The 12,304-nt window shown below is 57.0% G+C and overlaps 1 protein-coding gene across 2 annotated transcripts in view; it reads right to left on the bottom strand.

Moving 5' to 3' along the window:
• Bcar1 (breast cancer anti-estrogen resistance 1) overlaps positions 1-12,304 on the bottom strand; it is a 35,139-nt gene that overhangs the window by 22,355 nt on the left and 480 nt on the right. The window contains exon 1 of one of the 2 annotated variants that reach the window (XM_005403450.2): positions 8,591-8,683. The exons of the other annotated variant lie outside the window; for it this stretch is intronic. Coding sequence (XP_005403507.1) covers positions 8,591-8,668 — 78 coding nt within the window. The 5' untranslated portion in view covers positions 8,669-8,683. Of the gene's footprint in view, positions 1-8,590; positions 8,684-12,304 lie in introns of those variants that run through there. 2 annotated transcript variants of the gene reach the window in all.

Genomic DNA, 12,304 nt, shown 5'->3' with positions numbered 1-12,304 from the left:
ACGGCTCCGCATGCAAATGAGTCGCCAGCCGGGGGGCGCGCGGGCTGTGCCCAAGTGCGCGGCCGCGCGCCCGCCCCGAGACAGCTCCTCCGCGGGGCTCCAGCAGTGCCCGCCGTCCGGCTTCGGCCCACCACGCGGGAAATCCCTTTTCCCCTACACGCGCGTCCCCGCCTCCACCGCGGACGAGAACGCGTTCCGTCTACGCAAATGCCTCCGCTTCTGGAAGGACAGTCGGGATTTCTTTCTCCAGCACTGCAGCCTTCTCCGCGTCCCCTCCAGACTCCGCCTCAAATTGACTTTGCCTTTCCCACCCACCGACCCCTGGACACTCCACGCATGTCCACCAAGCCATCCAATTCCGCTCGGAAGCCAGAGCATTAGGGAGAGGCATGCCCCAGCCTGCAGAAAAATAATGACAACCAAGGTGTGACTGTGGACCGGCGACGATCCCAAGAAATGGAGACAGCGGGAGGGTATCGAGCTTGGCCAGACCAGACCAGACCTGAAGCTTTTCACGGGCAGCGCCTCCCCTCCCCCTGCATTCCTCGGACCTTTGGGACTCCAGCCCATCCCCTTAAGCACAAGGGGGGCAAATCGAAGGCTCATCCATTCCTGGCCCACGTGCGCCCGGGGCCACAGGACAAGGAACCCAGGAACCAGAGGGTCGCCTCCACCCACCGCTCCCCAAACCGATTCCAGCCTCTCTGAAGCAGCGTCCCCTGCTTCGATGACAGTTCCACCCCACGAGACCTGCCCCCCCTTCCTGAGTCAGCGCCGTCCCGGACCCTTCCGAAACCTGCTCCAACTTGTCCGTTTCAGAAACATGGGTGTGCGTGTGTGCAAGCATGTGTGAATGGGAGAAGGAAATACCAGGGAACCTGCAGAGCCTTGACTGTCTGGAGTCCACCCCCCACCTTGCATGTGGCAGGTCACTGTACACAGCAAAAGCAGGGCGTCACAATCCCTGAGTGCAGTCCAGGTTGGAACCTACTCCAGACCAACAGGACCCTCAACACTGCGATCCTGAGCTCCTCCCTGAGCAGGTGGACAACCAGGCTGCTTCTGGCGCTAGGGGAGCAGTGGTATAGACTTGGCTTCACCCAGCAGAGAATTCCCAGGCATGGCCCATTTCACAGAGGAGCCTAAGGCATCTACCACTGCCCCTTCACTGACAAGAATCCACGCCCCACAGCCCACAGCCCACAGCCCCTGCCAGAGGTGCCGCTGTAAAATGCAGGTGCTGGCCTGGCGCAGCCCAAGTCAGGCTACTCTCAGGTGCTGGGGGAGCTCATTAAATGAATCCTGGGCCCACCTCTCCTGAAAAGCCTCACCCATCCCTCACCCCTTCTCATTTCCCCCAGCTCTGGCTTGAGAGCTGCAGGCCACAGCTCACAGCAGGGGAGAAGGTAAGGAGCAGTGACCCAGGGTCTTAGAAATAGGACAACTGTCTATCACGGCTTTTCTCACACACACACACACACACACACACACACACACACACACACACATTATCCCCAGTAAACCCATTTTCCCACAAAAAAAGGAGCCAGCTCTCAAAAACAGGCCTGGAATAGCCCCTCTTGCTGGTCTCCACGTGCGCCACCACCTCCTCAGCCTGGAGCGAGTGGCTGACACACCAGGTTCCCAGAGAGCGGTCTGGAAAGAGGGACCACGCATGAGCATCTGTCTGCCAGTGCTGAATGCTGAGGAGTCCTTGGGTGGTCCCTAGGTCTCTACTTTTGAGAAGAGGGGCAGGGACCAGGGCTCCAGGCTGCAGGTCTCTGAGGAATGGAAAGGCACTCAAAAGGCCTGGCCCTTAAGGGAGCTGGCCCCTGCTCCACCCTAGCTGGCCAAGGGCGGGCAACACAGAGAAGGTGGCTGGGTAGGACCTCAGAAATGGGAGACCTTCCTCTCTCAGGAGCTGGGTTAAAGTGCCATTGGGGGTGGGGCTGCTGGTGTGGGTGGGGAAGGTGGGGGAAGGGAAGTGGGCTCAGGCATTTCAAAAATTTGCTCCATTCCACTTAAACTCCCCCCCACCTCAGCTTGTGCCTCCAAGAATGGCATTTCCGGTTTGGAAACCAGGCCCCAGCGTGTACTGGGGGAGGGGCACCCACAAGGCCAACCCTGGCTGGGGTACATGGGGCAAGGACCTCCGGCCACCCTAGTCGGGTCTCTCAGGCCCTGCAGCTGCCAAGGAGCACTGGCAGGATGCAGCCTTGCGCCAACCCACACAGAAGGGACAGAGCTGGCAGCCAGGGGAAGGTGACGGTGGGACTGCCAGCCCACTGTCACTGCTCTGCAGCCGCAGGGAACATAGTAGGGACAGTGATAGCGGCAGTCCAAGCACTTCAAGCACCAGGCTTGAAGCCAAAGACCCCAGTCACATTCTGAGACTCTGAAACAACGGTCAGCTGACACCCAAGTACCCACCCCACCCCAACAAAGCTGCACTCAGCACAGGGGCCAGCACCACTCCCACCCCACTGCTGGCCGGGCGGGGCCTCAGAGGTGGTCCTGGCAGGACAGACTGTCCAGAGTGAGGGACCTGTGGCTGCCCTGGAACAGGGCATGCATACGCGTGACCATGCAGGCACACACCGGTCACCCGCCTAGGGGGACCAGCAGGAAGGAGTGGAACCCAGCTGCGGAGCTGGTGGAAGCTTCTGGACAGCTGTCAGTCATCCCAGGAGTGGGCCGGTGCCTCTCACCAGGCTGAACAGGAGCTCTCGGTTGTGTGTAGACGTCACTGACCTGTGCAGCCCCAGACAGTCACCTGTGCAGGAACATGTGGGCCCAGCACATGGGGTCACTGGCTCTCACTGGTCCCATGGCTGTGTCCAGTGGGTAGGGGAGCTGCTGCTCAGATTGAACTCTAGTGCGAGAGAAGCCCGGGGTAGGGGTCACGCCTTCTGGGCTTTCTGAGGGCTTCCCTTTGGTATAGATCCACTACACCAAAGAACTACCCTCGCTTGATGCCCAAAAGTGCCCGGGGGCAGCACGTACAAGAGCAAAAATGGGGAGAAGCATAACTCCAGGGAACTCTTAGACAAACCAAGACTTTCAAGGGAAGACACGCTATGAAGCCACTTGCAAAGACCAAAAAATGGCCGGGTGTGGTGGCGCACGCCAGTAATCCCAGCACTTGGGAGGCTGAAGCAGGAGGGTCACTGTGAGTTTGAGGCCCGCCTGAGCTGGATAGTGAAATCCTGTCTCATAAAGGCAAAAAAAAAGGCCAAAAAATGCCGGAAAATGCTTATGACTGAGTGAAACGCAGGCCTAAAACAACTTGTGTGGTTTGACAACATACAACCCTGCCCCTCCTGAGGCCTGGGTTTGCCCACAGCACAAGAGAGTGGACTAGATGGTTGCTGACAGGCCGCTCTAGAAGCAGAAGCAGGGAAGGATTTCCTGAGGCCAAGCTGAGTGCTGCCAAGCCCGAGGGAAGGAAGAAAGGAAGTCACTGAGGGCCAGGGGAGCTGTCACTTTTCCCTGGGCCAGCCACTCTCTGGATGAGGGAAAGGGTGCAGAGACTCTTGGGATAGCACAAAAAAGAAACGAGCCCAGATGTCACATGTAATAGTCCTTGCTGCTGCCCTGAGGACCAGGACGGAACTCAGAGGCTCAGAGGGCAGTGTGCTGGCCAGCTCACACCCATGATCCCCACTGAGTGACCTAAGATTGTCCCCACGAAAGCACAGGTGCTCGAGACAGAGCAGTGTGCCCACTTAGCGCAGGTATGGGAGCTGTCAGCCACAAAGAGCTGTCCCGTGACCCTGCTCTCTGAGGCTGTACTGATGGACGGGCAGGTCCTTTGTCATTACCGTGGTGACTCTGACAGCAAGTTGGGCACGTGTCCTGGGCCAAGCACCCTTCAGCATCTCTCAGGCCAGTCCCAGAGAGCTGAAAGCAGGGGAAGACCAAAGGTGAGGGCACCAGGCAGAGGGAGCAGGTGAAGGGACACGGCCCAAGGTGGGGCTGCCAGGTATCTACTGACCTGGACCCAGCAAATCCAGTGTGCACCACCCCATCGAGGCAGCTCCCCTGCTCCTTCAGCGGCTTTCCTGGAGCAGGAGGCCAGGGGCAGCATACCTGTCTCTACAGGTATGAAACGCTGCCCTAATGGGAAAGGTAAAAGGCGGCAGAGGCACTGCAGGGAGCTGCTGCCTGGGAGCAGAGCAGGGCTCCAGAGGGCCAGCAAGGGCCATGGCTGTGGTGGGTGGCCTGTGTCCTCTTCTCTCCTGCACCCGCTTCTCCTACCTCCTGCCCTCTCCGCTCAGACAGGGCCCTCCCTGGGTGCTAGCCTGTAAGTGTGGACTGAGGAGGACTCTGGGGTCAGCTCCTGCACCCTCACCGCCCCCCAGCAGAGGTCACAGCTCAACATTTGGGGTATCAGGAGTTGCTGGCAGAAGGGACAGGTCAGGGGAGAGGGACATGAGAGCAGGCCCCTGTCCTCAGACAGAAAACTCAGTGGCTGGTGACCGCCCCACTCCTCTGACAGGCTGGGTAGACAGTGGGAGGGTGTGGTCAAGAGGCCTCCCCAGCCTGGCCATCTGCTCTCGCCTCTCCCATGGCAACCGGTCCCAGCAGATCAGGCGGAGGGGAGTGATTTCACATGCCATCTGCTGCCCACCCCTGGCTGCTTCCAACCAAAACTGGTACTCACACCCACAGATGCCCACAGAGGGGCAGAACAGTGTTGCCAGCCACACTGTGGGGTCAGCAGGCCAGGGGGCCAGCAAGGTCACAGAAGCGCACCCGGAGGCTCTGGGCACAAGCACAGGAAGGAGTAAACACAGAGAAGACAGCCATGGCAGCCCCTAGGGAAGCAGTGTTTCCGCTTCCTCCTGGAGAGGATCCCGTATTTCCACCAGGGCCCGCTCCAGCCAAGGAGAAGAGCGCTGCTGGCCCCAGGAGATCCAGGCCCAGGCCTTGGCCCAGGTTAAGCCTGTGAGGACAGGAGCAGACGCTGATCTTCCCCACCAGCCATGTCACCCTTAGCCAGTCACTGCAACTCTCAGGGCCCCAGTTTGTACATGGGTTCAATGTAACCTCCTCTAGCAGCTGTGCCCATCCCCAGGCCTTAGGACTGATGGCACACGCAAGCTGTACAGTGCACGCGGTACCCAGTGTCATGCTGCCAGCAGCACTCCCACACCTGCACATCATACATCCCATATCCAGTCCCCCGCTGGACACAGGGCACACACTGCATGCCTAAGTGTGGCCCACTAAGCCATCCCTGTCACTCACACTTGCAGACAGCAGCCACTGCATGCCAGGTGGTGTGCCAGGATACTGCCACGCAACCAGCCTTGTCCTCAGAAGGCTTACACTCCAGACTGGGTGCGTGGGGTGGGGGGCAGAACAGATAAACACCCCTATTTGTGGTAACCAGGACTCTGAGGCAGAACAATGGAGACAGCAGAGTGACAGCACACCCCTATTTTAATACAAGGTGTTTGGGGAACCTCTCTAAAGAGGTGGCATTTGAACAGATGTGTGAATCTTTTGCTAAGGCTCATTATGAAGAAAAAAAATAACAGTGAAGACTGGTAAAATGGCACAGGCAAGCAGCCCTCTTGTCCAGGCTCTTAGCAGGGAGGCCTGGGGGCTTGATGTCCAGGAGGGGCTCTCCATAGTCCCCCCCGCAATCCAAACACACCCACCTGGCCTCCCCGAAGTGGTAACAACCAAGCAATTGAATGAGACTAGGAAAAAACCGACAGTCCCTTCCCAGTTTGTGTGTATGCATGGGTGTTCTTGTGTGTGTGTGAGCGTGTCTGTTAAAACAGGGTCTCACCATGTATTCCCAGGCTGGCCTTGCACTCATGGCAATCCTCCTGCCTCAGCTTCCCAAATGCTGGGATTATAGGCATAAACCCCCACACTCAGCTCTCCCCAGTTGTTTGTCTGTTTAAAAAAACAGGGTCAAAAAAATAAAATAAAAAATAAAAAAACAGGGTCTCCCTATATAATCTAGGCTGGCCTCAAACTCCTGGCAATCTTGCCTCTGCTTTCTGAGTGCCCTCTTGAGGGGTGAGGTGTCTGCGTCTGGGTTTGGGATTCTGAGTAGAAGCAGGAAGCTGTGTGCCTGGAGGGGTGTCTTGTGGAAAGCCAGTCTTTGCTAGGGAAGGAAGAAGAGACACAGCTTCTGGGACAGGCTCCATCCTCTCTGACTTCCTGCTTTCCTTGAAGCCCTTGCAGCTAGGACCTGGGTAGGCAGGAACCCTGGAAGGAACCTGGAGATATGACCCAAATGCCTAAGGTTAGCCTACCAGGTAACAGGGGAAGAGGAATTCAAGCTCCCAGACACCTGGAGAGGAGGTGGTCACACCATTTTCTGAGCAAGCATGTAACTTTGGTAGCTCCAGGATTTAGAGGCACTGATAGCTCTCTGGGCATGTCCCAAGGCTACATGATCAGGTATCGGGTTTTATAAAATACCAAAATTTGCCAGGCACAGTGGCACACGACTATAATCCCAGTACCCCACAAGGCTGAGGCAGGAAGATCACAAGCTCAAGCCTAGCCTGGGCAACTTACTGATTTAGCAAAGCTCTGTTGCAATGAAAAAAAAAATTAAAAAGAGCTGGGAATATGGCTCAGTGTGAAGGACCTGGGTTTAATTCCCAGTACCCCACCCCCCAAAAAAACTCCAAATAGGGTATTAGACCAACAATGTGCCAGTGTCTCAGTACTTAAAAATACACATCCCAGCATTTGGGAGGCTGAGGCAGGAGGATCATGAATGTAGTGCCAGCCTATGAGTTCAGTGTTAGCCTGGATAATATTATGAGACCCTATCCTCCCAAAAAACAGGAACAAAAACAAAAAATCCACAGCATATGAAAGCTGGAGACAGCTAAGCTATCTGCAAGAGAATGGATACATGCACAGTGGTGTATTCAGAAGCAGACTCCACTCAGCAACAATGACAGAATGAACTACTCATCTCACCCCCAACGCGCGGAAATCTCAAACTCATTGTGCTGAATGAAGAGTACCTGCCACGTGCTTCCACATGTATACAGCTCAAGAACAGGGAGGTCTAAGCCAGGAATAAAAATCAGAACTACACCTGTAATCCCAGGTATTCGGGAGGCTGAGCCAGGAAGATCAAAAACTCAAGACTACCCTGGTCAATTCAACAAGACCCTGTTTCAAAAGCTAAACGGCTGTGGTGTGTAGCTCAGCAGTACAGCACCCTCTACCCTGGGTTCAATCCTCATTATGGGGGGTGGGTGGTGAGACACGCGAACATGGTGGCTGCCTTATGCAAGGGGGCGCCTGGTTGAAAAGGAGCTGTTAAGAACTTTCCGAGGTGACAGACATTTGTCTTGAATTGACTGACGGCTGCATGGAAGCTTGTGTTAGACAAAACTCGTCCAACTGTACACTGAACATCTGTAATTTCATGACAGGTAAAAAAACTACTCCACTAAACGAGTCTCAACCAGTAAAAGCAAAATAAAACAAAGCACCAAAAAAAAATTCAGGGCGGCACATACTGTTCCGGAATACAAAAAGGAGATATTGGGCTGGGGATGTATCCCGGGGGCAAAGCGCTTACCTAGCATGGATGAGGCCCTGTTCCATCTCCAGTATGGCAAACAAACAACACAGGTGTTGCCGGGCTGTGAATGTGGCTCCATAGAGGAGCCCTTGCTTAGCACCGGGAAGGGCCTGGGTTTGACTGAGGGGGAGCCCCAGGTATTACAATCCTAAACCCACCATGTTACCCTTCTTTTCCCCAGCTGTCAGGGAGCTTAAAGTTAAATTTCTATGCTTACTTAGCCTAGGCTGTCTGGAGTAATTTTTCTTCCTTCCTCATATGTGACATAGTTCTGGATATTTTAATGATCTCAGACTCTTTGTATCTTCTCATATAATCTGCTTCAAATCCTTACTGGAATTTGGCAGGGTTTAAATACTAAGTTAAAATTACTGAAAAGCCCCCTTAGCCTCTAATCCTGCCTACAAACAGAGATTAACTTTAGAGCCTCAACTTGTGACCACCTCTCCGGCCACCGTGGGCACCTTCAGCGCCCTTACAAGTTCAGCCTGTCCCGGCGCTTTCTCTAGAGGAGAGGAGACAATACCCACCAAACAGCAACTAAGACAAAGGAACAGCACGCAGTGAAAGCAAGCAGCTGTGCACAGGCCAGGCCAAGGGCTGGGGTGAAGATGAGCCTGGAGGCGGGGGCAGGAGGGGGCACAACCTGGTGCCCTGGGTAGAGAGTGCAGGTCTGCAGGGGCCACCCATGTCCGTGCACTCAGGTCATTCCGTAATGGGTATCATGACCCATGCAGGCAGATGGGGGCCCTGCCTGTTCCCTGCAGGACTAGGCTGCAGCAGACCCCGCCTGAGGGCAGGCCTGCACCACCGAGCAGGTTCTACTTCCTGCAGGGCCACCCCAGTCCTGGGACCATGAGAGGTAGGGCATCCACTGGGCCTGGGTGGGTGCCAGCTGGTGGCCCCATTACAGGCCACTCTGCTGCTGGGGTAAGGACAGCAACCCCTCCCCCAAGGCTTCAGAGGAAGGGGTCTCATGTCTACGCCAGGGCAAGGAAGAGGCCAGGGTCATCTCACCTCTGAGGCTTTGGAGAGATCCACAGACCGCAAAGAAAGGGCCAACAGAGGCAGACCGGTCAAGCCACAGAGAACCATGGGGTACGGGGCTGATGGGCTGGGAACCCTCCACAGCCTGCTGTGCAGGAGTCAGGAGAGGGTCCCTGGCCACTACACCAACCAGCTGCGGAAGAAGAAGGCAACAATCTCACAGCTGCAGCCACCAGAGCAGCCTCCTACTAGGAGCTGCCTGTACCCCTTGCCAAGGTCTCCCCAACCCTGCGGGCTCAGTGCTGCTAACAGCCCTATCACTCAGATAAAACCAAGAGGCATCAAGGTCCATAACTCACAAGGCACAGAGCTGGCATGGAGCCCTGGCTCTCAACCTATGACGGTGCTCCCTCAACTCTGAAGCAGCCTCTTTGGGACCCCCTTCAGTCCCCAGCAAGGCTCCAAGGACAGTCAGTGGCTGAGATATCAGGCTTTGCACAGGGATACAGCCACCTAGGATCTCATAATATCGTCCAGGCTAACCTTGAACTCACAGACTGGCACTGAACTCACGATCTTCCTGCCTCAGCCTCCCCAGTGCACCAGGACACCTGATGTGTGGTGTGTATTTTTAAGTACTGAGACCCTGCAACACTGTTGGTATAATACCCTATTTGGGTTGATGCTGGGGGATGAGGGAGGTGGCCGGGGCAAGCAGGAACAATGAGGCAGAGAGAGCAAAGCAAGGCCCCAGCTGGCCACTGCCTGGTTGTCCAGGCCAGCCACGAGCCCCAGGGCAGATCCTCATGGCCCCTTAGCCAGCTCTGCCACTCACAGCAGAGCCAGGCACAGGTTTGTGGTGGAGGGAGGTTCCAGCGGGAGCCAAGCCCCGTCTGCTGATCTCTGCCAGCCACTGCTGGGGGTAGGCATGGTGGGAGCGACCGTGCTGCCCAGCCCTGGGCAAGCTGCCTGGCTTTTGGACCCCAAGCTGCCTTTCTCCGGGGGAGAACAAAAGAGGTTACAAAAACTCATGTTGGAAAGCCACAGGCTGGCTTGGCCTCTGCTGAGAGCTCAACCAGCAGCAGCCCCCACAACTAGAGAGGCCATGCAGGATGATGGTCACTTTACGGCTTGGATGTTGCCAGACTTGGTTCCCACCCCGGCTCTACCTCTCACTGGCCACAGGACCCTGGCAAGACACAGGCCCTGCTTGAGCCGGGAAGGCCCAGCTCATGCCCAGCACAGGGGATATGCTCCATGCAGGGCATCACCTGCCCTCCTCGAAAGGTCTACTCCTTAATGGTAGAGTACCTAGGGGCTGGAGGAGCAAAACCCACTTCACAGACAGGAAATCGGAGGCAGGAACAGACAGCAGAGGGCTTCTCTGCAAGCACCTTGCCACTCCTGAGCATAGATCCAATGCAGTGCTGGAGAGGGGTCCCCGGCACACGACACAGCCATTTTCAAGGGTGAAGCCAGGTGGGAGAGAGAGAGAGCACAGGGCACTGGACAGCCGGGCCCAAGAGGACGGCAGCTGTCAGAGCACAACCGGAAACACTGCTTTCACTCACACGGCAGGCAGGAACAGCGAGCAGGGAGCCAGGGACGCCATGGTGCTGCCCTTTCCACATCCCGGACTCCATGGGAGTCCATGGCAGCGCGAGACCCCTAGCACATCCCACTCAACCTGCTCAACCCAACTGCTTCCCTGCCCTGCCATCACTTCCCATCCCATGTCATCTCCCATCCCATTTGGAAGCATCTTGTAATTTCTGTGGGCCAAAGTGCCTGCGTCAGCCACATCCAGGAAAAGGCTACCCAAATGAATGGGTGTGCTTAAAAGCTGAACGTGTCCCTGAGGCCCACATACACAGACACCACTCAGTTCTAAACAGGCAGCTCCGTCTAAAAGGCTCTCTGGGGCCTCCCCAGCACATATTTTCTGCTCCAAAAATGAGCTTCTCCTAGTCCCTCCACCTCGCACAATACCCAAGGTCCCAAGAGAGAGCCAGGTGATCTGACACTCCAGCCACTTCCTGCACAATCCTAAAGGCAGCAGCTACAAAAGAGAGGTGGGGAGTGACCGTGGGCAGGCCATGGTGGGAACTGACCAGCAGTCCTTGAATGCGGGTCTCCACATGGTGCTTATCTGTCCAGGTCCCACCCACTCTGCCCCCTTTTCGAGTTACTTCTGGGGCCACTGAGGTGCAGAGCCAAGGAAAGTTGCCCAGGCAAGCAGTCTGTGTGCCATTCCAGACTCCACCTCCAGTGCTCTGTGTCACTTGCGGACAATCAAACTCAATCAAAGGTGGGCCTCCCCAAAGGCGCCATCCAGGCTCTGACACGGCCAGAACGGCATTCCCTATGCACTGCTGCCCTGGAGAGCCCAGGCCTCCCACGGGTTCAGAGGGTCCACAGGAGCAGGGCTGGCCAGTGAGCTACGCCTCCCCCCGGAGGTGATCCAGAGCTTTGGAGGAAGCACAGCAGAAGAGCAGTGTGGCAGGCATGTTCTGCCTTTTCTTTCTAGAGATGAGGCAATTATGCTCTGAACCAGAACAGATGGGAGGAGGATTCACATCAGCACGGCCTGGAAGCCCTAATTTTTTCATCTGTAACTCTGCATTACCGCTTCTGCAGGCGGGCAGGAGCTGGGATCTTTAATTCTGTAATAACAATGCTTTGCACTTACACAGCACCTCTCTTCCAGTAACTGCCTCACACACTCTGTGGTAGTTAATTAAGAGGCCACTTGCCCTGCCAGGAAACCCTGACTGTCTGCTTCAGCAAAAGGAAAGCGTCCCCCAGGTGAAGACCAGTTCCAGAAGCTGGAATTGGGCAGGGCTCTGGCCCACTGCCCTTGCCTATCAGAGGGAAAAGCCCTTGACTCAGCAGAGAAACAATGGCTGGAGGCCACAGCTCTCTGAGCAGATGTGTTCCCTGCAGCAGGAGGCAGTGTGTGGCCTCCCACCTCGATCTGTCCATCTGTGAAGTGGGCCCGAGTGTGCACCTGAGCCCTGGTCACCTGGAGTAGCCCGGATCCCTTGCGCCCTCAGGAAGCAAGACCCAGACGCCCAGGATGCTGGGCCCAAGTGTGCAGCGATTAGTTTAGGGCTGCCCCGGTCGGCCCGCTGCGCCAGCGAGAGGGAGTGTCAGGCAGAGGAGAAGTCCCCTCGACAGGAGGAGAAAAGTCGTTGCTGGGCGTTAGGAGGTGCACAACTTCTCAGAAAGGGGGCGGCCCAGCCATGCGGGGAGGGAGTGTCCCACCCAGCCAAGCTGTCCTGGGGGAGGGGTGTCTCCGGGGACAGCGCAGGCCCCGCCCCAGCCTGGCTGCCCTGGTGGGGACCCAGGAGCACAATAGGGCAGCTCTCCGAGGGAGTTTCTGGGGGACGACATCCACCTTCCCGCCCAGAAGACGGCCCAGCAGGCTGGACTTGGGCTCCCGGAGAGCGGCAGAGACCCTCTGCACTAGGCCTGGAAGCCCAAGCGGGGAGTCCGGCGGCAGCACAGATCCAACCTGGCCAACCGTCCCGGGGGGTCCGGGGGGCAACAAAGACGCCTGCGACCCAGGCGTCCCGGGGCGCTCCCGAGGGGACGGCCTGGATCCCCGCCCTCCCGGCTCCTCCGGCCCGAGAATGGAAAGGCAGCGACAGAGAGGCCGGCTGGGGGAGGCGCCCGCGCCTGTCCCGCACCCCGCCGGGGAAAGCCGGCTGGGGGACCCCGGGCCGCAGCCCCCGCCTCCCGCTC

Source organism: Chinchilla lanigera, unplaced genomic scaffold (assembly GCF_000276665.1).
Source record: "Chinchilla lanigera isolate Chin_1 unplaced genomic scaffold, ChiLan1.0 scaffold00083, whole genome shotgun sequence".
NCBI classification, from domain to species: domain Eukaryota; kingdom Metazoa; phylum Chordata; class Mammalia; order Rodentia; family Chinchillidae; genus Chinchilla; species Chinchilla lanigera.
The sequence above is the reverse complement of the archived record's forward strand: the minus strand, read 5'-3'. Positions and strand labels throughout refer to the sequence as shown.